We start from the raw sequence: 24599 nt of genomic DNA, 5'->3' as shown, positions 1-24599 counted from the left end.
GCGCATGAGCTGACATATTTGGAGTGAGAAGCAGACCACGCCCTGCGTGTCTACTTCGCCCTTGTCCTCCTCGTCCTCGTCCTCTACCATAAGTCACTCCTGTGGCAAAAACTTCCTGAGAATTTGTGTGAATGTGAGATTCCTCAGAGAACCCTTTCAGGGTCATCTCATACTGAATCAATTTTGCTCGCAACTCATCAAAGGTAGGAAGTGCAGGGAGACACAATAGTGAAGTGACGCTCATATTGTAGTCGGATCCCAATCCACTCAGAGTCTGTTGTGCCATATCGCTGTCACTCACCGCACATCCTATAACTGCAAGTTGGTCTGTGATAGTCTTCATCTTGTTAAGATATTCCATGATGGTCATGGAATCTTTCTTCAACATCTGAAATTCCCTCTTGAGAAAAACCATTCTCGCCTGCGAAACTTGTGAGTATGTTTGAACCAATTTTTCTCAGAGTTGTAGAGCAGTACAATTGTCGGGAATTATAAAAAGGACCTCTTTGGACAAGGTGGAAGTGATGTATGCAACCACTGACTGATCTTTCCTTTCTCAGTTGAGGTACTCTACATTCTTGACATACACAATTGAACTTACTCCTTTGTCGTCTTTTTCTTCTCTCGTAACAAATTCGAGTGGGGCGGGAGTGGTTCCATCAAGGTGACCTAAATGGACAGGATCTCTGATATTGGATCCTCCATATCAGAGTCATATTGGATATTGGATCCAGGACGAATGGAGTTGATCCACGATGTTGAAACCCGATTTTTATGAGGAAAATTTATATATCGGAACTATAACACTTTCATGGGATCCGTAGTAGCTTATGCGAAGTTTAGACCCACAATATTTCTTTTGGATCCCGAACAACGGAGAGGTAAAAAGGGTAGGGAACCAATTAAAATTTATTTGGATCCATTATAAGTCACGTGGAATCCACGATAGTGTAATTTGGATCCATGGGTCCAAATCCTAGTATAAAGAAAATTTTGGATCCTTAGATTTGTATTTCTTAAGAGGGTTTTATGATTTCAATGGATCTTGGACCCATAATAATGTATTTGGGTCCAAAGAAATCTAGTTAGGGCCTATATCCTTAATTTTTGTTAATTTATACGTAATTTTCTGAGTTTGGGGCTGGAATCCGCATTTTGAATCCAGGATCCATAAGGGATCTATATATAAATGTACGTATAATATATATATATATATATATATATATATATTAGGGAAGAAACAATAATAATAATAGAAATATAATAGCAAATATATAAAATATACCTTAATGGTTGGATCCATATGGATCCAACCTGCGGATCTAAATTCTAGGCAAATCCGTGGATTCACGCTGCTAGTGAACCTCAGATCCAACTCACGGTTGGATCCCGGGTCTCGGTCTTGGACCCGGACTGCGCCCCGTGTATATACGGTAAGTAAAAAAAAATGTAATATTAGGCAACCCGATACGAGTTGCCCGATAAAACGAAGTTGGTTAGGGTTCGTGAACCCCCGTGAGGGGAAATTGCAAAGGGGCTGGGGGAAGGGGTAGCGCAGCCGCCGGGGTGGGGGTAACAGCCCTTCCGTTTCGGGGGCCACCCTCCTACAAATCCCGTCTCCTCTCTCTTCCTCTCTCTCCTCTCCTCCCCGTTTCTGTCTTCTCGCTCTCTCCTCTCTTCCTCATGCTCTGTCTCCCTATTTCTTGGTTCCTCTCCCTCTCGGCCCGAGCTCGGCATGCGGCGACGCCGACAACGTCAGCCGACCATTGTCTATCGACAACAGAGCCTTTGATGTCGGAGGAACCTCTCGATCGTGGTAGCTTTCTCCCCCTCGTCAGAATAGGTAGGATGTTGTGACTTTTTTTTGGGTTATTGAATGTGCTCGGGTGTGTGCGTGGGCAACCAAAAGGAAAATCCCCAAATTCGGGGTTTCTGTCAACCCTAAACCGAAAACCCCAAATCTACGATTTGGGGGTTTCAGACTGTTATTGTAAAGAGGGTTATAGGTTTTGTATTTCGGTAAAAAGGGGAGAGGTTTTCAATTCCTGCTATAGGGTTTCACATTTCTGTATTTGAATAATCTGTATTTGTTTTCTCTAAGAGGCTGAATATTGGAATCATCTGTATTTGTTTTCTCTAAGTGACTGAATTTAATTCACAGTATATAAATAAGTTTAGATTATCGATCAATGGAAAAATGTATTTGGCAATCAGGTGTTATCAATGTTTCCTATGATGGGACTGAACAAAAAATTTGTTTTGTTTATTGTCATCAATGTTGCAAATTAGTCATTGGTTGCATGTCTTGAATGAATGTTATGTATGCGCTATTCAAAAGCACTGTTCAGTAAATAGCATTGAATTATTTAAATCTATTATCAATCTCCTGCGTTAATGTTCTAATTGTTAATTTATCATTGAACCCCATCTAATGGCTGGTTATGTTTGATGTCCCGCTAAGCAATGACACTCGTGGGTCTGCTGACCACTGTTTCAATCTTGCGAAATCCCAGTGGAGTCATCTGTATTGCATTGAACATGATGTGTTAAACTTATTGAATTTAAAGTTTAACTATCGCATGCTTGATTTGTTCATAAGAATAAAAAATATTGCTTTTTAGGATCAAGAATAACAAGGTAAACAAAAGTGCGGTCGTAGCGGAGCCTGCAATTCAGATGAACCATAGTGGTGAAATATTTTGATTTAAATGTCATGATAGCTCAGAATTTTGTTGACTTTTCTATGTAATTAAGCAACAATAACTTCTTTGATATATGCGTGCTAAATGTGGCTCTGAAAATGTCGACCTCTCTTAATTGTTGATTTCTGTAAAATGTTCATACTAGCTATACTATTATTGGACCTCAAAGGAGGATCAATGTTAATCTATTTTGTTGTTTCATCATAGGATTCTGGAAATTTAGTGTGATTAGCCCTGTATGTGATATTAGTGATCTCTGTTAAATGAAATCGGTAGGTTCATAACAACATGTGTTAGGATTAGGAATCACCATGCTTATTTTGTGGGATCCTTAAAATTATTTGGAAATGGATTGAAACATTTGCTATTTTTGAATATACATACCTGGTTGAGACTTTCTGATCTGTGTGCGTGCGTAGGGAATATTCTCAGGTATTAGAAATTTCTGTTATGCGTAATCTGTTGTGGAAAAAATCTTGGAAGCATGTATAAATGAGAATCTAGTTGGATTCATATTAAGTTGAAATTCAAGTTAACATTTACCTGCATATTCAGTTGATATGCAAATTCCTATTTAGATGCCTATAGGTGGATGTTCGGTTCCATATGAAACTGCATATTAGTTAGATGCTCAATGCCCATGTAATTGCATAGTAAGTGTATGTTCAACTTCGTACAAAGCTGCATATCAAGATGATATTCAATGCAAACTTAACTGCATATTAGGTTGTTATTCACTGTTACATAAAGCTATATTAAACTAATGCTCAGATGCATATTTAGCTGCATGGTAAAATGATATTCAATTTTATATACTCAGCTACATAATTTAGTATGTTCAAATGCATATTTCTTAAAATGTTCAAAATGCCCATTAAGTGTATATCTTTTAGAATGTTCAAATGCGAATGTGTTGGGAGAAAGGTATATAGTTGTATTACCAAATCTCTAAGATTACACTGCATGCTCAATAAAGGACACCAACAGTGTCTCTGCTTGTTTGGCAGAGCTTTTAGTGCATGCCACCATGTGTTGGGATGTCACAAGTCAAAACCTAATGGTACGTTGTGGCAATTTGCTAGTGAAGAATAAATAAATAATAATAATGATGATGAATGATGATCTGGTAACCGAACCTATGGGCCAGTTTGTTGTGGAGATATGAGTGTCAAGCCAATGTGTTGAGGGTCATGCATAGAGCATCGAAGTTATGTTGTGAATTCACATGAAAATGAGAATATAATATTGTTGCCCGACTGGTTTAAAGGCACCGGGGCATTCGTGCTTGACTGGTTTAAAGGCACCGGAGCACTCTGAGTGGGTTTGTGCAATCAATATGAAAAAAAAAATTGGGATGTGTATGCCTTGTTAATATGACTAAGGTTGGGGACCCCTACTACTATGATAGTAGGAGGTAGTTTGGGGAAATGCCCCTGTACTTTGGGTAATTTAAATAAATGAAAAGATTAACTCATTCAGATTCGGGTTTACCTTGGAGAGGGTAGGTGATACAAAACTCTGGGGACATGTGTTTAATTGTTTCGAGCGAAAATGACTCGTTGGTCCCCAGTCCTCAGAGTTGGGGGGGGGGGACCCGGACTACCAATGTGTCCTAGGTGGTAGCTCTTTGTTCTTATGCAGAAGTTAGGGATGCATCCTGTTTTGGTTTGGCCCTTGGGAGGTTCTCTCGGTCACTGACCGCTCTCTTGGGATTTCAGTTTCAGTTGGAACGTTCAGGTTAATAAAATACCTTTGAATAATATACCCCCGAATGTTCTTTTCTGAAATGCTTGCCTTGGCCCACGTGTACCCGCAAGATAATTAAAGATAAATATTTGAATTAGATGATCTTAGGTATCACATCTGAGTAGGTAGTGACAGATTTACAATTGTATCCATACACAATTATTTTTGAAATGTGGTCATTTACTTTTAGCATTCAATTGGATCTGTGGTTTTGAGATATTTAAATATTGTTAATGATGTTACATGTCAGTTAGCTTCTGATAAATTATTGACTGTCGTAGCGTAGATCTTTAATTACTCTTGTATATGCTGAAAATCACACACGACACCCACATTACCTACTTGACACATGATATACCTGCAAGAAAAATTACAGTAATTCCTACTTAGACAGTTGTAGTCTAATTCCTATCAATTTATCGTTTTTTTAGGTGAAGAATAGAGCTTATGAGCGACTGCGGGATGGGGCTTCGATCGAGGTTTTTGATTTACTGTTCCCGAGATCGTTTGGGTTTATTATAATTTATTTGCTCATGCCATTTAAAACTCTGAGGTTAATTTTCATCGATATTGGAATGAAATAAATGAGTTGGCTTGCTCTCTACCGTAATGTTCCAGAAGGTTTAACCTTATAGTATTACTTGTTTTCGCTGTTATAAAAAAAAATCCTCAAAATTTGGGTTAAAATTTCGGAGTGTTACATCTAATGTTCCAAAGGTGTTTCGGTTGAGGACTAAGTTTGGAACCCAGTAATAAAATACAACTTGTGTGTTAAGCTACCCTGAGAACCTAACTTGACCTCGGGGATTTTACCTGTTTGGTGTATCCGCGGGCAACAATAATAAAAAAAAGGAACTTAAATTGTATGCATTTAATAGGGCATGCATATTAAAAGAAAAACTTTAAAGAAAGATAATAAAGTGTTTATGCATTGCACATAAATTTTGCATATTCCTGCTATGCATTAGAACATGCATATTTACTTATTCCCTTAATTGTTACATGTTGGTGGATGCATGATGTTTAATTTCTAATGTATGTTAAATATCCTGTTTACTTAAATGGTAATTCTTGTTATTGATTAATGTTTCTTCATGCTTAATAAATGCTCCCTGTTGCATGAGTGCTTACCTGAATTATGTAATTGTTATAATTGCATTCATCTGAATTATTGCATGAAATCGTATCTGTGTTCTTTATGCTCATTTATTTTCATTAGAGGGATCTGTACGCAAAATTTTTCAGATTTTTGACCCCCTCTTTCTGTGGTTTTTCGCAGCCGCAGGTGATCAGTGAAGCGACTGACTTCTAGGAGAATCACGGGCGTCACACACTTGCTAGACAGATCACAGATGAACAACATGACTCTACTTTTATGTCCTTTTCATTTCATTTAGTTGTTATTGCACTTTGAATATTTCATTTACGCAATTGTCTCTAGACTTATTACTTATTATTTTAATAAATGTTTGGTTTGGTATGAATGATAATTGTAAGCTCTATTGTGGTTGATTGTTTATCCAATTGGGAGTGGAACTGTAAAGGCCCCGGGTTTCTGGGAAGGTTTCCGCAAGGGTAAAAAAAAAAAATTCTGCATTTTCAAGGAGTATGAGTTGGGGTTGTTACATTTTCGCCTTAATTTGACTTGAAGTTCGCTCGAATTTAGAGGTTAAAAACAAAAAAAATTTCAAATATTAATTGTCTCATTTAAGTCTTGTCAGTGGGCTCTGGGCCAGACCCAGACCCAGCTGACGTCACCTATATTTAAGGATATTTTCTAACTATTTTATCATATTCATTAAATACTTAATTAAAAATTCATAATTTTTGAATTTAAAAATCATGGAAAAACACATGATATCATAGTGAGACATTCTTTTGAAATGACTGGAGTCGGTCCCTATATATTTGAATGCACAAGTTCAAAAGGTTTGGTTCAGATAAAAGTTCTAGGGCCAAAAGAAAATTTCTTTATTTTTTCAAGAATACATTCATTACATGTGAACTCTTTGGAACAAGAGTTTTTAAAAAAAGGAAAAAGAGCTAACTTAGATATATTAGAATGTCCTAATCTTTGATGCCATACAAAAATATCTTTTTCCTTAACAAAATTACAAACTGATTCTTTAGGAAGATGAAGAAAGTCCATGTAGTAGAGGTTTCCCCTCATATGTCCTTTCCCCATCAGCTTCTCTAACTGGCGATCCTGCACCCAACACTTTTTTGATGAGAAGGAAACCTCGTGCCCATACAGATAAGAAATTTAAATTGAGTTTTGAAAACAACTATAACTTTAGGAGTTTGAATGTTTTTTGAAATATTTGAAAAAGTTCCAATAGTTTTATTTCTAAATTAGTTCCATTGACCGTAGAAACACAAGAATCATAAAAGGACTTTATGCAATCAGATACTAGGGATTCTAAAAGAGTCATATGAAAGGAGGCACCAGAGTCAAGAATTCAATAAAACATACCTGAAGGAGAGAAAGTAGACACAACGACACCAAAAATAGAAGTGGATTTCTTAAGGAATAGTTGCAGTGCTTCCGTTAGATGTTTAATAGAATCCTTAAGTTCTCCTTTCTTCATGTTACCTTCACCATCTTTTCTTGGGTGGTGTTTCTTCAACGGTTGCTACCTTTCTTTTGAACTTGGGACAATCCGGTCTAATGTGTCCCACTTTTTGGCAATTATGACAAATAAATCTTCTTCTTCCTTCATGGTTATACATTCCTCTATTGTTATTTTTTCAAATTTGAGAAGGTTTATATGCTTTGACATTGTTACCGGGTCTTGACATGGCAAAAACCTCTTCACTTTCTTTAGTCATGCCAAGTCAGGTCTCGGCTTGGTATCTCTCCAAGAGCATCATCAATAGAGGTAGTTTCGGTCTTATGTAAGATATTATACCTAACTTGCTCAAACTCAGGTCTTAACCCGAATAGCAAAAAAGAACATATTCTTCCTCGATTTGCTTTTGCCTCATTTTAGTAGCAGGACCATCCCACTTGGGTTCTAGTAATGCTAACTCATCCCAAAGAGGTGAGAGAGTACCATAGTAATTTCTCACTCTTATCACCTTGTTTTATCATACAAATTTTCTCTTGAAGAAAATACTTTCGTGCCAAATCATTTTGCACAAACATTTTCTTGAGAAAACTTCAAGCCTCACATGCCTTTTTGAATTTAACTATACTTGCCGCAATTTTGAGTTCCATACTATTAAGGAACCAAGAGAGAATTTGGGCATTTTCGGCTTCCCAATTCTCCGCTTTGATGAGATGATCCTTGAGTTCTCTCTCTTGCTTCTTCACCATCAATTTTGGTGAGAGAGTTTAGGTTCACATGAAGTACCACTCACATGTCCCCATAACTTCTTTTCCTTGATATCGATAGCAGCAGCCCACATCAAATAATTGGAGTCATTTAGCTTCAATGCAACCACCGTCATGAATTCTTTTTCGCCCATTTTAATAGAGTGAAGTTGGAGAAGAGACCTTCCTTGCGATCACGATCTTTGGAGAACAACAAAAAAAAATAAAGAAATAAATAAAAGAAAGTCAGCCTCCAGTAGGCTGACACCTATTACATATAGGAAATGACTGAAATACCCTTGATGGGTATTTCAGTTTACATAAAGCAGAATATATATATATATATATATATATATATATATAATTTAACAGTTTTCACTGTTTTTATTACCTTGTTTCTATTAGAAATCAAATCCTTAATATGTTTCAAAACCATGCCATGTCCAAACTAATAGGTGGTTTTTGAAGTGTCTCTTTCCTTTGTGATTTCATATATCATTAGTTCAGGATCTAAGATTCTTCTTGCTTCTATGTAATTCTCTGACTATGTTGTATTTCAGTTTGCTTTGACCAATAAGGTGGGCTCCACTTAAGCTTAGTCCATTATGAATGAGATTTTTTTTTTCAACTCTTTGAGACTCTTTTAAATATTCCCTCTTAGTTATCTCACTTTCATTGTCATTGAAAATATTTAGTTAGTGAACATGGGTCGCTGTTTATCTACTCTGTTGTAAACTGATTTTTTTCTTTCCCAAGTAAATTACATGCCTTCTAATAAATTTTCAGATAAGTAATATTGTGTTATGCCATCCTAATTTTGTTCTCAACGTTTCATCCCATTTGACAATCTTTCAGGAAGTAGTCGCCAGTTCAGTGGATTCGATGATCAAATAGATGAATCTATTGTGAATTACATATTAGACCGTGCACAAAGTTTTTTTCCTGCTTTAAGAGACCTTCCTCATCAGGACCTGATGAAAAGCAGAAAAATTAGGATAGGCTTTCGTCCTTATAGTAAGTCCCTTTCTGGCCTCTTGAGATTACAGCTGCAAATTACATTTGAGAAGGCTTTTTGTAGTATGATGGACCATGATTGGTAATTTTGGAACACCTCTAGTGTAAGGAACCCAAAGGCCTTTGTGTAAATAGAAGGCTAAGATTGCAGTATGATGTTTGGGCCCATCATAAACCTGCATTTTGCAGGTTTTCCATGATGCAGATTCATTGCTGCCATCAATTTTTTAGAGGGCATTTCACACCCCCTAAACCCAGGTTATGGTCATTTTGGTTTTTGAGAAAAACCATGTTCTTGGTAAATCCAGGTTCACCGAAACTTGGGTTTTGAGTTGTTTGGATGACAAAACTTGGATTGTTGTCATGCTTAACTATAACTTTTCAGCTGCTTAATGTCTAGAAAGTGGCTGGCGGTGTTTGACATGAACATAACTATTCCAGTCTTCTTCTAGCCATTGAGTGCTGGTAAATGTTTAGACAATCAGCCAAATGTGCAGCCATTTTCTGCCATCCAATGGCTGAAAAATGGTGGAGATAGTATTGCCTCAGCACCTTTCCTACATTTTCTGACCGCCATCTGCTTGTATCTTAGCTGTACAGTGGTCGGTCAGAAAAGAGATGTAAAATGGAAGGGGACTAGAGGAGATATCTAAACCCCCTTCACCACTCCTTTCAGTGAAATAATGTTTTTTTTTTTTGGGGGGGGGAGGGGGGAGTGAGGGCTGGTTTTGGAAAAATCTAGGTTATAAAACCATCGTTAATAATGCCTAAGTGAAACATGCCTTTAGTATTTAAGTTTAAATTATGATCATAACAGCTGGTTGAAAGATGGCATTTAAACTTGTAGTGCATGATGGGAGACCAATCATTGGACCTGTTCCTGGCTTGCCAAATATGATCCTTGCTACAGGACATGAAGGAGGAGGACTATCCATGGTAATTATTCTTTTTATATTCTGAAGTTCATTGTTCTACTGTTCCACATGTTATTTTGTTGCAGTTCAGAATAAGACTTTCTGTTACTTGAGACAGTTTCAATTGTTCATTTTATGGTAATTGTATGTTTAAATAGATGTACATTCAAAAGCTGGCCGATCCTCACTTTTATATATATTAGGCCTTGCAATAAGTTTGATTCGCTTTGCGTGCACACAAGAAAATCAACAGATCTAGTCCAGATCTGCGCACTTATGAAAATCAGTAGATCTGTCCACATGTACAATCGGGCAAATCTGTCTCGATCTATCCACATACACAGTCGGACAAATCTGTCTACATGGACAGTGGCGGATTAAATTTAAGAGTTTTTAAAAAAATATGTAGAACATATTTACAACTAAGAACTATGCTGGAAAATAACTCGCACATCAGATTCAGCTTTAAAACATGAAAATTATAAGCACGAAATCAAAAGTCGTGTACATGCCAAAAGGAAACAAATGGCTGAATATATATATATATATATATATATATATATATATAATCTGAAAAAAAAGAAAGGGAAAATCGACCCATATATATATGTATATATATACATAATCGACGTTATGTATATATACATATATATTTTTGTATTCCAATCTCACATAAACTGGATTTAGAGTGTTTCTTCCCATTCGAATTAAGAGAGGAACCCGTACCATAAATTGAAGATGAAAATAGAGTAAAAAATTTTGGCGGATGGTCGGAACGGAAGGACATCCTTCTCCTTTTTCTTCTTCCTTCTTTCCTTTCTTTCTCCTCTCCCACGAGTTTCTCTCTCTCTCTCTCTCTCTTTCTTTCTCTCTTCTATTTTTTTTTACTCTTAAATAATGAATGAGCTCCTCTAGAGGGTGACGCCCCTCTAGAGTGCTCATTTGGATATAAGATAGAGTTCTTCTAATGTAGAACTCTATCTCTAACCACACCTCTTTCCTTTTTAACTACTTTTTATCCATTTGTTATTTTATTTTATTCTACTTAATTATTTTTAGCCCACTTGGGATTGTCTAGAGGGTGACGCCTCCCTCTAGAATCCTTAAATAATAGGTAGAGTTCCACAAACGTAGAATCCAAAATAATTTTTTGGAATTAATTAATTTTTAATATATAATTAATTATTTATTAAATAATAAAATTTCATAAAATTCCAGAGGGTATCTCACCCTTTTGGGAGTCTTTTTAACTTGAAAATTCACTCAGTTAAACTTTTATATTGAATTTAAAACTTTAAATTAGTTGGAATTGGATTTTGGATCTTAATCTCGATTCAAGATCCACATCTATATCAAATATCTATATAAATCACAGACTGGATAAAATTTTAATTAATATGGGTCTTAGACTGGGTCCATATCCATATCAACTTGGATCCAACGGATCAGATCGGATTTGATCCAATCTAGTAGAACTAGTCACGTTGAGGTGGGTCATTTTTTTTAAAAATGTGATTTTCGGGCCAACCGTAGCCCGAATTTAGAAAAACAAAATATTAATGTATTCAGAATTTTGAGACGCATCTAATGATATATTACCTAAATTTTGCCTGAATTTAACTCGAATTTCGTTCAATTTTAAAAGTCAAAAATAAAAAGTTCTACTAATTCTTAATTTGCTCGTTTGGTCTTGTAAATAAATCATGGGATACGCCTAGACTCAGTTGACGCCATCTAAAATCAATGATTTTATCATTTTACCAACACTTAGTCAAATTTTCTAAAATCTTAGAATTTAACATGGTAGAAAAATACACGATATCGCACAATTACCTTGCGATATGTGCCTAGTCATCATGAATGTTGTAGGTAAATGTAATTTTAAATAGCAGTCTCACGACAAATATGTCTGATAACCTGTCCAAGTTTCATGAACTATTGAGGAGCATTTACATTCACAAGGAAAATAACATCTGATGCTCTTAAGGTTCTTCTATTTTGTTATTTTATTCATGTGTGGCAAACCTTTCTCATTTCCATGGCATTTTCTTGTTTTCCATCCTTGTATGAGATATCATTTGTAACGACCCAACTCATACACCTTAAAAATGTAAAATTTTTTTTTTTTAAACAAGTGCGGAAATAATCCCATAGACCCGAGGCCTTTACAATTCAACTCCCCATTGGATAACTCAACCAACCACAAGGGATCTTACACTTATCATTCAAACCATAACAAATAAATTTTTTATTAATTAAGAGATAATAGTCATGAGACAATTACATTAGAAATCAGAGTGCATAGACAATTAAATGTAAATAAAAAGTAAAGAAAAGCAAAGCAAAGCCACGTTGTCTATCTGTGAAGCTGTATAGCAAACGTGTAGCACTCGTAGTTCTCTCAGAAGCGAGTCGCTTCATTAATCCCCTAAGGCTGTGAAAAACAATAAAAGTAGAGTGTCAGAAATTCGAAGAATTCTGCGTACAAATCTCTCTAATGAAATAAATGAGCATAAAGAATACAAATAAGAATTCATGCAATAACTTAGAGGAATGCAATTATGACAAATTCATAACTCAATTAAGCATTCATGCATTAGCGATAATTATTAAGCATAAGAGAACATTTAATAAATAACAGAGATCACAATTTAAGCAATACAATCATTTAACATGCATTAGGGAATAACATTATGCTTTCATCAACATTTAACGGTTAAGGGAATATGTAAACACGCATGACCTAGTGCATAGCAGGAATATGCATTGCTTCAGTGCAATGCATGAGTAAATTATTACCTCTTATTAGAATTTTGTTTTCATATACATGTCCCTATTAAATGCACACAATTTAAGTTTCTCTTTTTAATTACCATTGTCCGCGGATACACCAAACGGGTAAAATCTTCGAGGTCAAGTAGGGTTTCCAGGGTAGCTTAGCACACAATTTGTATTTTATTACTAGATTTCAAACTTAGCCCTCGACCGAAACAGCCTTCGGAACAGTAGACATCCAAATCTAATGTCGGAGACACCAGAAACATCCAAATCCACAAGTGCGTTTACACACCACCCCTAGGCAAAGTGACACTCTTCCTAAAACTGTGGCAAGGAGAAAAACCTCAATATCGGGTTCAGGGATATAACAACGTACACGAAGTTTTAATATCCTCACGATTTTCTCAAAACCACAACATCCAAGATTTTCACACTATAGAAGGGACATCAAGGAGATGTAGATTACAGTGTTCTTTAATTCTTTTTATCTTGATATTAATTGCAATTCAACCTGCATGATTTGTAATATAGGCTTGTAATTCGACATGCCGAAGCTCTTCACGGAACCACAGCCTGTGGCAACACAAAACAGTGCCATAGAACAATATTATTACATTTGATTTTTGCAAAGCATAAAACTAAACAAAGAGCACCACATGCTCAAGGCTCCCACAGCCCAGGATGATCCATCTGATCATCGATGCATTCATATTCGAAAATCACAGATAATATGCCACTATGCATTACTTTTGAATATTTCTCGATGCCTATTCATGTATGCAAATGTTAGAGGTATGCATGAAACAATGATATACATATGCATGAGCAAGAATTCACATCTTCATATTAGTTGCATACATCCATTCAATTCGCATATTCATGTCAGATGCACACCCTAATTCATATGTTCATGCTACATGCATGCTTTCGTGCAATGCCCACTTTAATCAAACATGTGAACATTCAAGTAATGGTGCACGTGCCAAAGACCTCAATTTAGCGAATGCAAACACATAGGATGCAGCCTTGCAATATTCTGTTGACATAGCACAACGTAACAAGTACAGGAAAGTGAAACACAACGTTCTTTTACATGCATGGGGCTGAGTTTGACACGCATATCAAATCTGGAATTTTATTCATTTAACTGAACAGGTTCACTTGAACAAGACTTGTAATAAGTAACATGATACCTTTAAAATCCCATAGCATAGGTATGAATCTCTATGTAACCTCCGATTTCAGGTATATACATGCAAATAGTTTTCAAATGCCTGAGTGTATATATATATTTTAAGGAAATGAGTACAGCCCCAGCCGAGCCCCACTCAGGCTGGAGCCATTAGCCCAGTCCCAGCTGGCTCCCTTATGGGACTGTCAGGGCACGGTCTGGCCTGACAGTCACCAGACTCAGCACGCAGCCCCAGCTTGACACTCTTTATAGAGCCCCCCTTTTTTTCTGAAAAGCAAGCTGGGTTTTGCCCAGACCCCCACCAGTTATTATTCATTGGTACCACTGGGTTCTGAACCTGCAATGTCCCACCACAAGGAGCAGTGCATTGACAGCTCCTACCAACACGCAAAATCCTGTTAGTATAGCATTTTTTTTGAAAGGTTTACCTGATTTTCTACATGTAATAGGATCAGTCACGTATATTTACTTAAACAGAATTCACACCAGTCCATCTACATACATCTTACAGAAATGGGTTTCACGATCACATGAAGAATCGGTAGGCGATGCCTGATTAAACATACTAACTCTGAATTTTTCATTGATAAACTTCTCATCACAAAAGGATGTAAATATGTGTATATTCTTTCCACTCACCGGACTGTGAGACATCACCAAAACTGGTAATGAATGGCTCCAGTTCATACAAATGGATTATGATATATATATATATATATATATATATATATATATATATATATATATATATATATTCCAAACAGACCCATGTATCTTGTACATGGTCTGTTCCAGGTGTGTTGTACAGGACCAGATTTATACCGGTACATATACTTACGGTAAATCATATCTATGCATACATAAGGCTCTTATGCATCTACGTGTGCTGTGAACATAGGCCAGAACATAATGTGTGTTTCAAAACAACAATACTGTGCACAGAAAATTTTCTCTATCTACATGCATACAAGGTCATTTAACTCGAGTTTACATGCATCGCTACTATCCATAGCAAGGATCCTCCATAGGAGGACATGAATATCATGGTGCAAGTATATAATAACTATTTTTTTACCATGAAATGTATTTTGTTTAGCACAAAAGAGAAATATATACCCGATTTTATTTCTTTTTCTATAGTCTTTGTGGAGGTGCTACATGGAATTCAATCTCCATTCCATTTCTCACTTGATTTCAAGAGAGAGAACCCGTACCTTTACGTGAATTGAAAGAAACCAGAAAAACAATGGTGGAAAAGGGGCTGTGGATGGTTGGAGAAGGTCTTCCTTCTTCCTTTCTTTCCTCTTCTCCCCTCTCTCTCTCTCTCTCACACTCTTTCTTTCTCTTTTTCCTTTTTTCTTTTTTCTTTTTTTTATATAAAGTGAGGGAGAGGGGGTGACGTCCCTCCCTTATCCAACCCTTTTGCTGGAGAAGGAGAGTTTCTAAAAAGTGAAACTCCCTTCTCATGCTTTCCAATTTTTTTAAAGATTTCTCTTGTTGACTTTTCTTAACACTTTCAAATTCTTTTAAAACTTCTTCTTAATACTTCTTAAACCTTCTTAGGTAAGTAAGAAGACTCCTTTAAGAGTCCTACTTAGCCCTAAAGTGAAATTTTTGAAATTAATAAAATTTAATTAATTAATTAATTAAAAATTATCTAAAAGCTTCCAAAAATAGCTAAATTAACCCAGAAGGCTTCTTAACCTTATTAAACTCCAAATTAAAGCTTTTTATTGAATTTAAAGTTAGAAAAAACGTTGAGCATGGATTTGGATCCGGATCCAAAATTCAAACACATACCCAAAACAAAAATGGATCAAGATCTAGATTAAATTCAGATTAAAGTAGGTCTTAAATAAGATCCAAATCTATAATAATTCAGATCATATGCATTGGATTCAACCCGATCCAAATCTGGACCCAAACCGACAAACTGCTCATTTTCAGAAAATGTGATTTTTGGGCCATCCGGAACTCGAATTCAGGAAAGTAAAATGTCGTTACGCTCAGAATTCCGAGACACATCCAACGACATATTACATGAATATCAAATTCTGAATTTCGCCCAAAAATAACTTGAATTTCGCTTGAATTTAAAAGTAAAAAATAAAACACTTTCTTACGCCTCGATTGGCTCGTTACGACCTTGTCGATGGGACTTGGGCCAAGCCCAGACTCAAAGACATTAGTCTAAAAATCAAGCCATCAAGCCCCAAACGATTTTTCTCCTTTAGCCAAATTTTCAAAAAATCAGAAAGATGACCAAGTATGAAAATATGTGATATTACATCATTAGTGGAATGTTAAACTGAGTATGATTATGACTGCATCCTTATAACTTCATGTGGTTGTATTAGTGATATGTTTTCTATTTGCCGTTATAGGCCATGGGGACTGCTGAAATGGTGGTGGATATGGTGTTAGGCAACAGTGGAAAAATTCATCCCACACCATACTCTGTTCAAGGAAGGTGTTGTAGCTAGCTCATTCCTTCCGTCCTCTAGTTGTGATCAGTATTGCAAGGTTTTGTATCCAGTATTCTTGCAGTCAAGCTCATTGGACGCTTATGATCATAGTGGGACTAATACAATGAATTGTTTTAGTAAATTATTGAACTAATGGACACCAATCATTGTAAAATCTTAAAAAAATATGAGAATCTATGAATGTTCTGTTCTAATGAACCTTGAAACATCTGTTATAGCTTTGGGAGGACCATTTTTTTGCATTCATCCCTCGTACAGGTAAACCTTTTTTGCCTTGAAATTATGTGGAACATTGTTGTAATTTTAGGGTGCGTTTGATTTGCCATCCGCACCGGTCCATGGGATGCACCAAGCATGGGCCTCATGTGCCCAGGCAAACACATGACACACGGATACAATATTGGTATGTTCCGCGGATTCTTATTTGGCGTCCACCACTGCTCTGTGTCTCCCCACGGAACAGTAGTGGACAGACACTCTCGGACAAAAAAAACATTTTTTTGGCCACTGTGCTGTCCTGTTTTCTGACCTGTGTGGATGTCCCGCCCACGTGTATTTGGATTCAAACACACCCTTATGTGGTCATAAGTAGGGGTGTCAATAGGTTGGGTTTGACCAAGACCTGATCCATACCAAACCCTATATGGTTGGGGTTTGATGATAAACAAGGACCGGTCAGAATCCAGTTCTAGTCTCATAATTAAAGGGGCCAATTAATATGTGGAGCTGGGTAAGGTCTGTGAAATTTCATACAAGATCCGGGCTCGACCTGAGTTCCGACTAAGATCCACAAATTTTAAATGTAAAAAGAAAGAGTATTATTTTACCAGGTATGGTTCGGATCTGGTTTATGTAATCTTTATGAGATCTGGCTATGGTTTCTCTTATGGTAGGCCTGATTAGACTTGGGTTCGGACCTGGTACCACCATCTCAAATCAGATATGGGTTTGGTCCCACTGGGGTCTGAACCAAACCTGTTGACAACCCTAGTTTTAAGGAGATGAACACTGAGCTACTTATGGTGGTGTTGGTGGTGGTGGTAGCAATAGTAGTAGTTCGTACAATATACTTTATTTTATTTCTGAATGACTAGACAAGCCTGCAGCAATGGTTGTGTTATAAGAAACCATTGTTTGTTTTGAAAAAAAAACTCTTGAATGGACGGAACAATTGAACTATATATCACAAAGAAAAGAGGACAAACTGGGGATGATATACAGAAACCCCAAAATTAGTCATGGAAACACAGTTATCTGAAACAAGCTGCAGTAGGGGTTGAATAAGATGGCTGGAGGGTTAGGGCGCACCCTCATAATTGAGGGGCACAGGGATTATCCCCTACGGGGTTGAAAAGCAAGATATAGTACGCACGAATGTTGTTGGAAATACAATTTCTGAATGTTTTGGTATACCATCGAGTCTATCCTTTGAAAGGTTCCACTTTTTGAACAGATCCCTCGAGCATTACCTTGATGCTTTCTGCCAATTCATGCGCACTTGCACATCCGTCCTGCATTTGTGGGATAACCTTGATTAGTTCCATTATCTTTAGGGCTTGTTTGGGATCTGTAGCTGGGATGGGCGTTTATGGAGTTTATGCATTTGAGGAAGTGGCAGCTGCCAGATCCATCCTTTAGTGTAAATACAAAGGAGAAACAGCCTCACTTCCCATCCCAAATGCATAAACGCCCATCCTAGCGCCGAGATTCCAAATGGGACCACCATGGGCGTTTGACCAAGATTTTGCCTCAGGAACACCAAATGCATAAACGCCCATCCCAGCGCCCAGATTCCAAACAGGCCCTTAAAGAAGTTAAATTGAAGTGAGCATCTCCTCTTGGGCATAACCCATTGAAGCATGTCACATCATGTACACTAGATCTGTCTTATTTGAAGTATTTTCTTATGGCTGCTTGAAGGTATGTCAAATTGAAGGTCCGATATGATCAAATGAGGTCAATGTCATCAAACGGTTTATTGCTGCCTTCCTCGCACAGATTGCACCAATCGTGGTGCTATTAACCAATTCCTTGTAGCAAAACTGTTTATTAGTTTATAAAAGTGAGAGCTACATGGAAAAATGTTCCAATACACGGACTCTAAAGCCTTAAACACCTAAGTATGATAATGATTCTTTCACTTCTTTTTCCAGGCATCTTTTTAAGACTTGAAGCAATATTGATGATTAAACTTCATTGAATTGTGTAAATTGTGCAACATAGACAGTTAAAAAAGCAAAGTGAAAGCAAAATACTCCCTCGTACCTGTTGGTAACTATTAACGGCGGTTACCATGAGTATTTCAAGTATTGCAGAAATATTCTTCAAGATATTATTGCATCAAATTTAAGAATGTTGGCATGAAGAAATTACAAAAAATATGAGGATGAAGGATAATTTAAGTAAAATATGGTTTACTATTGCAACCATGAAAACAAGAATGAGTTATAGCCCTTGACTATCCAGAAAAAAACAAGATTGAGCTGTAGTCCTAGTTACTTTTCCTGTGTCTGACATTACCTATGATGTCATGGATGACCTCCTCGTATAAGCAGCCTCTTGGTTCATCGATTACCGTGTATTCATTCTGATGCTTGTCAAAATGTTTGAACAAGACCATTGCCTATTTGATGGAGAGCACCTTCAAAAGGAATTAAGCTCCCTTCTCACCTACCAAGAGCAGTTTGGGTTCCAAAAACGAGTGTGAAAATCAGGAAATTTGTGGAATGTGTCAGTCCATTTGAAACGAACTGCTGCAAAGAGCATCTTAGTTTTCTTTGTGCCATGTTCATCAACATCTGCCGGACTAATCAGCTTTTTGGTATGTTAAAGCAGTAAGTGTTCTTACTAGCAACGAAAATAAAACTGATTTAAAAAACTGAGGTAGCTATTACATGGCGGATAGGTTGTTTATAGTGATCCTATCAGGCAGAGTTGGAAATGATTGTGTACTAGAATCTGCATCTGTTGCTGCTACTGCTGCAGAATTTTTGGTGGCGGAATCGCTGCCAGCAGCACTGGTACAACCATTGATCTCAGTTTCTGATAATGAAGGGTGCAGCAGTGTGCATCTCTTTTGGCGGTCCAAGTGTTGGGGTGGCTGCAATTGTTGCTGCTGATGTACTGTCCTTGGCTAACTATTTGCTGGTAAGCATCATTGTGGTCCAGTCCGGTGCAACATGGCTCTGGACACGTCTATCCCGAGCTATAGCAGGGGCACTGCCTGTGGCGTTTGCTGGTATGTTGCATTACAGTCTATCAGTAGGTGGGCTGAAAGCTGTATCAGCTCCATACATTTGAGCAGTAGGTGGTGGCTCCATGCTTCTTCCAGCTGATTTGTATGATTGTTAGGCGGTGCAGCAACTGTGGCTGCCATGTTTCCAAAGGTAGGTAGTGCAGGCATGGCTGAAATGAAGAGCCTTGAGGAAGCAGACGTCTTACAGTAGTGGCTGACAGAAATTGTGTGCTAGGTGCCATTGCTAGATCAGAATAATCATTGACATTGTGAGGCTCGGCACATTCTGGAATCTCTCTTCGGAGTGAGCCATGCATAGGCTTCTGAAAAGGAGATAAAGACACTCAACCTGCTCCTCCCCAATAAGCTGCATTATTAATCTTGCTTCCTATCTAGCAGTATCATAGGGAGAGAAGGCACCACATTATCAGAATGAGCATCAAAAGTTTCAGGCCATCATCTTAGACCTGTGTTTGCCGATCAGACAGAGCCCCACTTAGCCTTTGGCTAAAGATTTGCATTGTGTTAGTGGAGTTAGTTGATAAATGCTTTCCAGCTGCTAATGGGCCTGGGTCACTCTTGTGACACAGTAGTCACGCAAGCTTACTCTTGATTCATCCTATCCAGTCTTAATGTTACAAGAAATCTTCCGAATGATCACTCAGCATAATCAAGATAGTGTAATGCATCAATTACAAAAACAAGGATTGAGATGCATCAAGTATGTTCAATTTGAATGTCTTAAGACCTACACATGCACTATGAATAGGAGTGAGGTCTCACCTATCAGCCTAGAAAAGAAAATCTCATGTAAGGAAAGATACCCTGTTGGAAGGTTCACATATTTGGCTATGCAAACTTAGTTTAATATATGCGAATTTAGTGAAATATATGTGAATTTCTACATGTTTGAGTTACAGGAAGTTTGCTAATATAGTTATGCTAATTTCTCACGGTCCGCAAAAATAAACACGTGAATCTACATTTAAGTGAGTGTTTGCGATAACCGATGAGCAGGCCGATATATTGTGCAAACCTCGGGAGGTTCATTGTAAGAATGTTAAAATGGTCCTTTTGAAGCTGAATATTTGTAATTTTGGACATCAGGCCGATTTTCGAAAATTATAGGGTTTTTTTAGAAAATACATCATATTTGTTGTACAGTACGATCACTTTTGGTAGTTTTTATGTAGATGACAATATTTTTTTTACAAGGCAAAGGTGAAAGTATTATTAAATTTTCCAATATTTTGGAGGAATTTCAAAGGCTCTCTCTGATTTGTTCGTAAGCAAAAAAAAAATCCACTAAGATAAATGAAGTTCAAAGCAAAAGTGCGTGGAAGAGAAACCCAGTTGCAGCCAGTTTTGGACAAACCCATTGCAAACCTTTACTCAGTTGGGCCACCACTCTGGACCGAGCTACCAAGTCATCTGGTTTGGACCAGTGAGTTTGTTTAGCATGACACCGTCCTCTTGGTTTCGACCCCCAAATTACAAGAATCACGTTGCTCAAATGGATGTGTTTTTATTAGTTAGATTGGGTCTAAAATTTGACCCAATGTATTAGTGTTTAAGAAGATACTGATCTTACTAGTTTCCAGCATCACCACTAATAGAAAGCATGAGTGTGTAGGCGTTCTTGTATATTTATGTACAGAATGACAAATACATGGTTGTGTCCATTATATATTAAGCCTCAACTTGTCTAACACTATGTACTGATGCCGAACCTATAATGTAGTATGGGTCACAAAACATGCATAAGATGGTTTCCTGGTGAGATTCATGGGTCCACAACAGTTGAAACCTATGGGAGAATAAAGACATGGTTGGACTATCTTTTTTGGACACCTTACTGCAATCTCATGTATAAGATAGGACCATGGACCATGAATTGTCGCTTCAAACAGTAAAGAACTGGGAGCAGGTGCAATCACATTGCATAAATGCAATGTTCGGCTGCACTGAGGTAGGAACATTTGAGATGCCAAAACATTTTTTTTGTGTTTCAATATTACCACTGCCCATGGTCTTCATCTTTTTGTAAAGGCAATATCAGCACCTTGTGGTGGGCTCCACTATTTTCACAATAAATGGTGGTGATGAAGGCTGCAAATGATGGTGATTTCAAAACATGAAACTTTGTGTTCTAATGTCTCTTGATATCCTCTATTACATGTGCCTTGAATTTTGGACCAGCTTTACTCCATGACCCATTTCGATGGGAGGATGTTGTGTGTTTTTCCTTGAAGACGCAGGGTTTGCTACAATGCTTGTTCGGGGTTTGAATGAGCGCCACGTATATAAACATGTGGGGCTCGTATCCTTGTGTGTGTCAGCATCACTTAGTGTCGGAGTCTGGTGCGGTTGCACAGACTTAAGTACCTTTTTCCGCCATTCTCGCTATGAAACTATGGTTTGAGAAAAGGATAAAAATGTCCTCCATCCAGAAAAGTGAAACGATCTTAACTCTTCAAAAAGTCTAAACGTTCTGTTTTCGCCCTAAGCAGTAAACTCTTATGCTGCCAGCGGATCACCTTTTGACAATGCACCATTTGCTGTAACAGAAGCTCCCTTTGACGACACACCCTTTACCGTCGTCTGCTGTCACCGGAGCACCCTTTGCTGTCGTCTTGAGTCTAGGTTCCCGCCTTAGTTTTTAGCTTATATTACAACACATTGCCGCCTTCTCATTCGTGCCTTATGTTATAAAATATTCTCAGATTCGTTCCTACATCGTGGAGATAACTATAAATCGATTGACTGGTTTGATCATTGATGGGCGTCATAGAGGCATTTGTCGGCCATCTCTTTTTACAGTCTTCTCTTCTTCTTCGTTAGGCAATATGGAAAAAAGCAATGATGCACAAACATTCCAACAAGTGCCATTAAGGCGTCGTGAGTACCTTTCCATGTCGGCGTGAGTGCCATTAAGGCATTGTTTTGTTATTGCATGTCGATGTTGTCTTTTCGACGGTTGGAAAATTAAAGATATTTGTAAGACGCTGTGACCTGTTGACAAGAATGCTTGTTTACAGATGAGAGGAAAGGCCTCTACCCAATCCGATATCGTCCATTCACTCAGTATATGCAATGTAACGCAAATCGCGATTGTAGTAACATAATACCGATTTATGAGATATTGTATTGTTTGTTAATATTGATTTGTAAGCTATTATGTTGAATTTTTGTATTGATTTGTAATATATTATGTGATATGTATATCGATTTGTAAGATATTACGTATTTTGTAGTGTTGATTTGTAAGCTATTATGCTGAATTACCGTATCGATTTGTAAGATATTATGTGTTTTCTAGTGTCGATTTGTAAGATATTTATAGTATGATTTTAAAACATATGCAGGTAGAATTTATATTGTTGCATGCTTGCGGTGGTGATTTGCGTATTCAAATCGCTGCTCATTTAGCGATTTCAATAGAAATCGCTTCATAGCGTCGTAGATATAATTAAATCGCTGTCACGTGAATCACTATCGTCAACACACGTATATGATAAATCATTTCTTTTATTGGCATGGTAAATAACAACTCGATGTATAGTATAAACAATTAACAAATTGTTGTTGCTTTTATACTGTGATTCATTTAATCATTTTTTTAACTTGCTTAACTAATATGTATCAGTTGTTATATGCATCTTGAGTAAATTGTAGTAAACATATGTGCTGGCTAACACAAATTGATATCTTGCTTATGATAGTGGTGAGCTTATCATATAGTTGCAGTGAAGATAGTGTATCTCAATCATTGGAAAGTTATGGAGAAGTGAACATTTGTACTAATGACGCACCTGAAGAAGTGAACATGTGCACTAATGATGCACATGATAAGAAGGGTGCAGGCATTATGACTTGAATGTTCGAGCACAAGAAATGTAATTCGATAATGAGGTGAACGATCATGACAGTACACTTGATAAAGGTGCAGGCACTGGGAATGTACATGATAGTACACTTGACTCTGTTCCCGTAGAAGGAATGCAATTTAATAATTAAGAAGCTGCATATAAATTTTACAATGATCATGCCTTAAAACTTGGCTTCAGTGTTAGAAGGTATTCTTGGTCAAAAAATGCACAGGGTGTCGTGGTGAGAAAGACATATGTTTGTTCTAAGGAAGGTTGAAAGAAGTCAAGTGGAAATCCAACAAGGAACAAGCCAGATTCAAGACGCGGTTGTCTAGCGAGAATGATGTTAAGAAGACTTCCGAATGGGAAATATGTATGTCGTACTTTAATCAGTGATCGTAACCATGAATTAGCAACTTCATTTATGACTCCTATGTTAAGGTTACATTGTAAAGTAACTGAAGCACACACTGCAATTGGTGAAATAGCTGATAGCTCCGACATTGCACCAAGGAAGACATATAATTTGTGTGCGCACATAGATGGTGGTTGCGAGAATGTGTCATTCACACCTATGGATCTAAGAAACCACTTGAGAAGGAAGATGACATATAACATGAAGAATGAAGGAATATGTTGTTTGGTTGATTACTTACAAAAGAAATCAAGCAATGACCCTGATTTCTTTAGTGCAATACAACAGGATGAAGATGGATATGCTGTGAATATGTTTTGGGCAGATTCAAAGTGAAGAGTAGATTATGAATGCTTCAATGATGTGCTTATTTTTTATACGACAATGAAGATTAATACTGAACAATGGCCATTTGCGTAGTTTGTTAGAGTGAATCATCACTCACAGAGTTGCATATTAGGCGACTCTTTTTTTGTATGACCAAACCAAAAAAAGCTTTGAGTGGTTGTTCAGAGTATTTACACAGGCAATGAATGGGAAACACCCTGAAGTTGTACTTACAGTTGGTGATTACGCAATTGTGGCTGCATTGTCTCATGTATGACCAGATGCACATCATCGCCAATGTTTATGGCATATTTTTCAAAATGCAGCAAAAAACATAATTATATATTGATTGTATTAACATGTTCGATCGTTGTAATATGTTTCCTTCACATGTATAAATCGTTGTCTTATCTTAGCCTACAAAGCTACAATTTTGATATCTTTGGTAAATTGTCGTTGTTCAGTGCTTATACCATTAGTAAAAATCGTTGTCTCATGTGTCTTCACATGTACAAGTCATTGCAGATACAAAACAACTTTTTCCTTTTAGTGTGATTTTTATTTATGAATGCTAAACGTGTGATGGCAATTTATAATAATGGGTTCTT

General features: G+C 37.1%; 1 protein-coding gene across 2 annotated transcripts in view; it reads left to right on the top strand.

The window, feature by feature from the left end:
- The window catches only part of LOC149811867 (FAD-dependent oxidoreductase family protein), a 138139-nt gene extending 121791 nt beyond the window's left edge, over positions 1 to 16348 (top strand). The window contains exons 7-9 of one of the 2 annotated variants that reach the window (XM_089992724.1): positions 8617 to 8775; positions 9623 to 9711; positions 16044 to 16348. In XM_089992724.1, the coding sequence (XP_089848850.1) occupies positions 8617 to 8775; positions 9623 to 9711; positions 16044 to 16142 (347 nt within the window). In that variant the 3' untranslated portion in view covers positions 16143 to 16348. The remainder of the gene's footprint in view (positions 1 to 8616; positions 8776 to 9622; positions 9712 to 16043) is intronic. The other variant, XM_089992725.1, reaches the window with a different exon arrangement.
- The last annotated feature ends 8251 nt before the right edge of the window (positions 16349 to 24599 follow it).

Source organism: Nuphar pumila, chromosome 17 (assembly GCF_984573655.1).
Source record: "Nuphar pumila chromosome 17, dmNupPumi1.hap1.1, whole genome shotgun sequence".
NCBI classification, from domain to species: domain Eukaryota; kingdom Viridiplantae; phylum Streptophyta; class Magnoliopsida; order Nymphaeales; family Nymphaeaceae; genus Nuphar; species Nuphar pumila.
The sequence above is the reverse complement of the archived record's forward strand: the minus strand, read 5'-3'. Positions and strand labels throughout refer to the sequence as shown.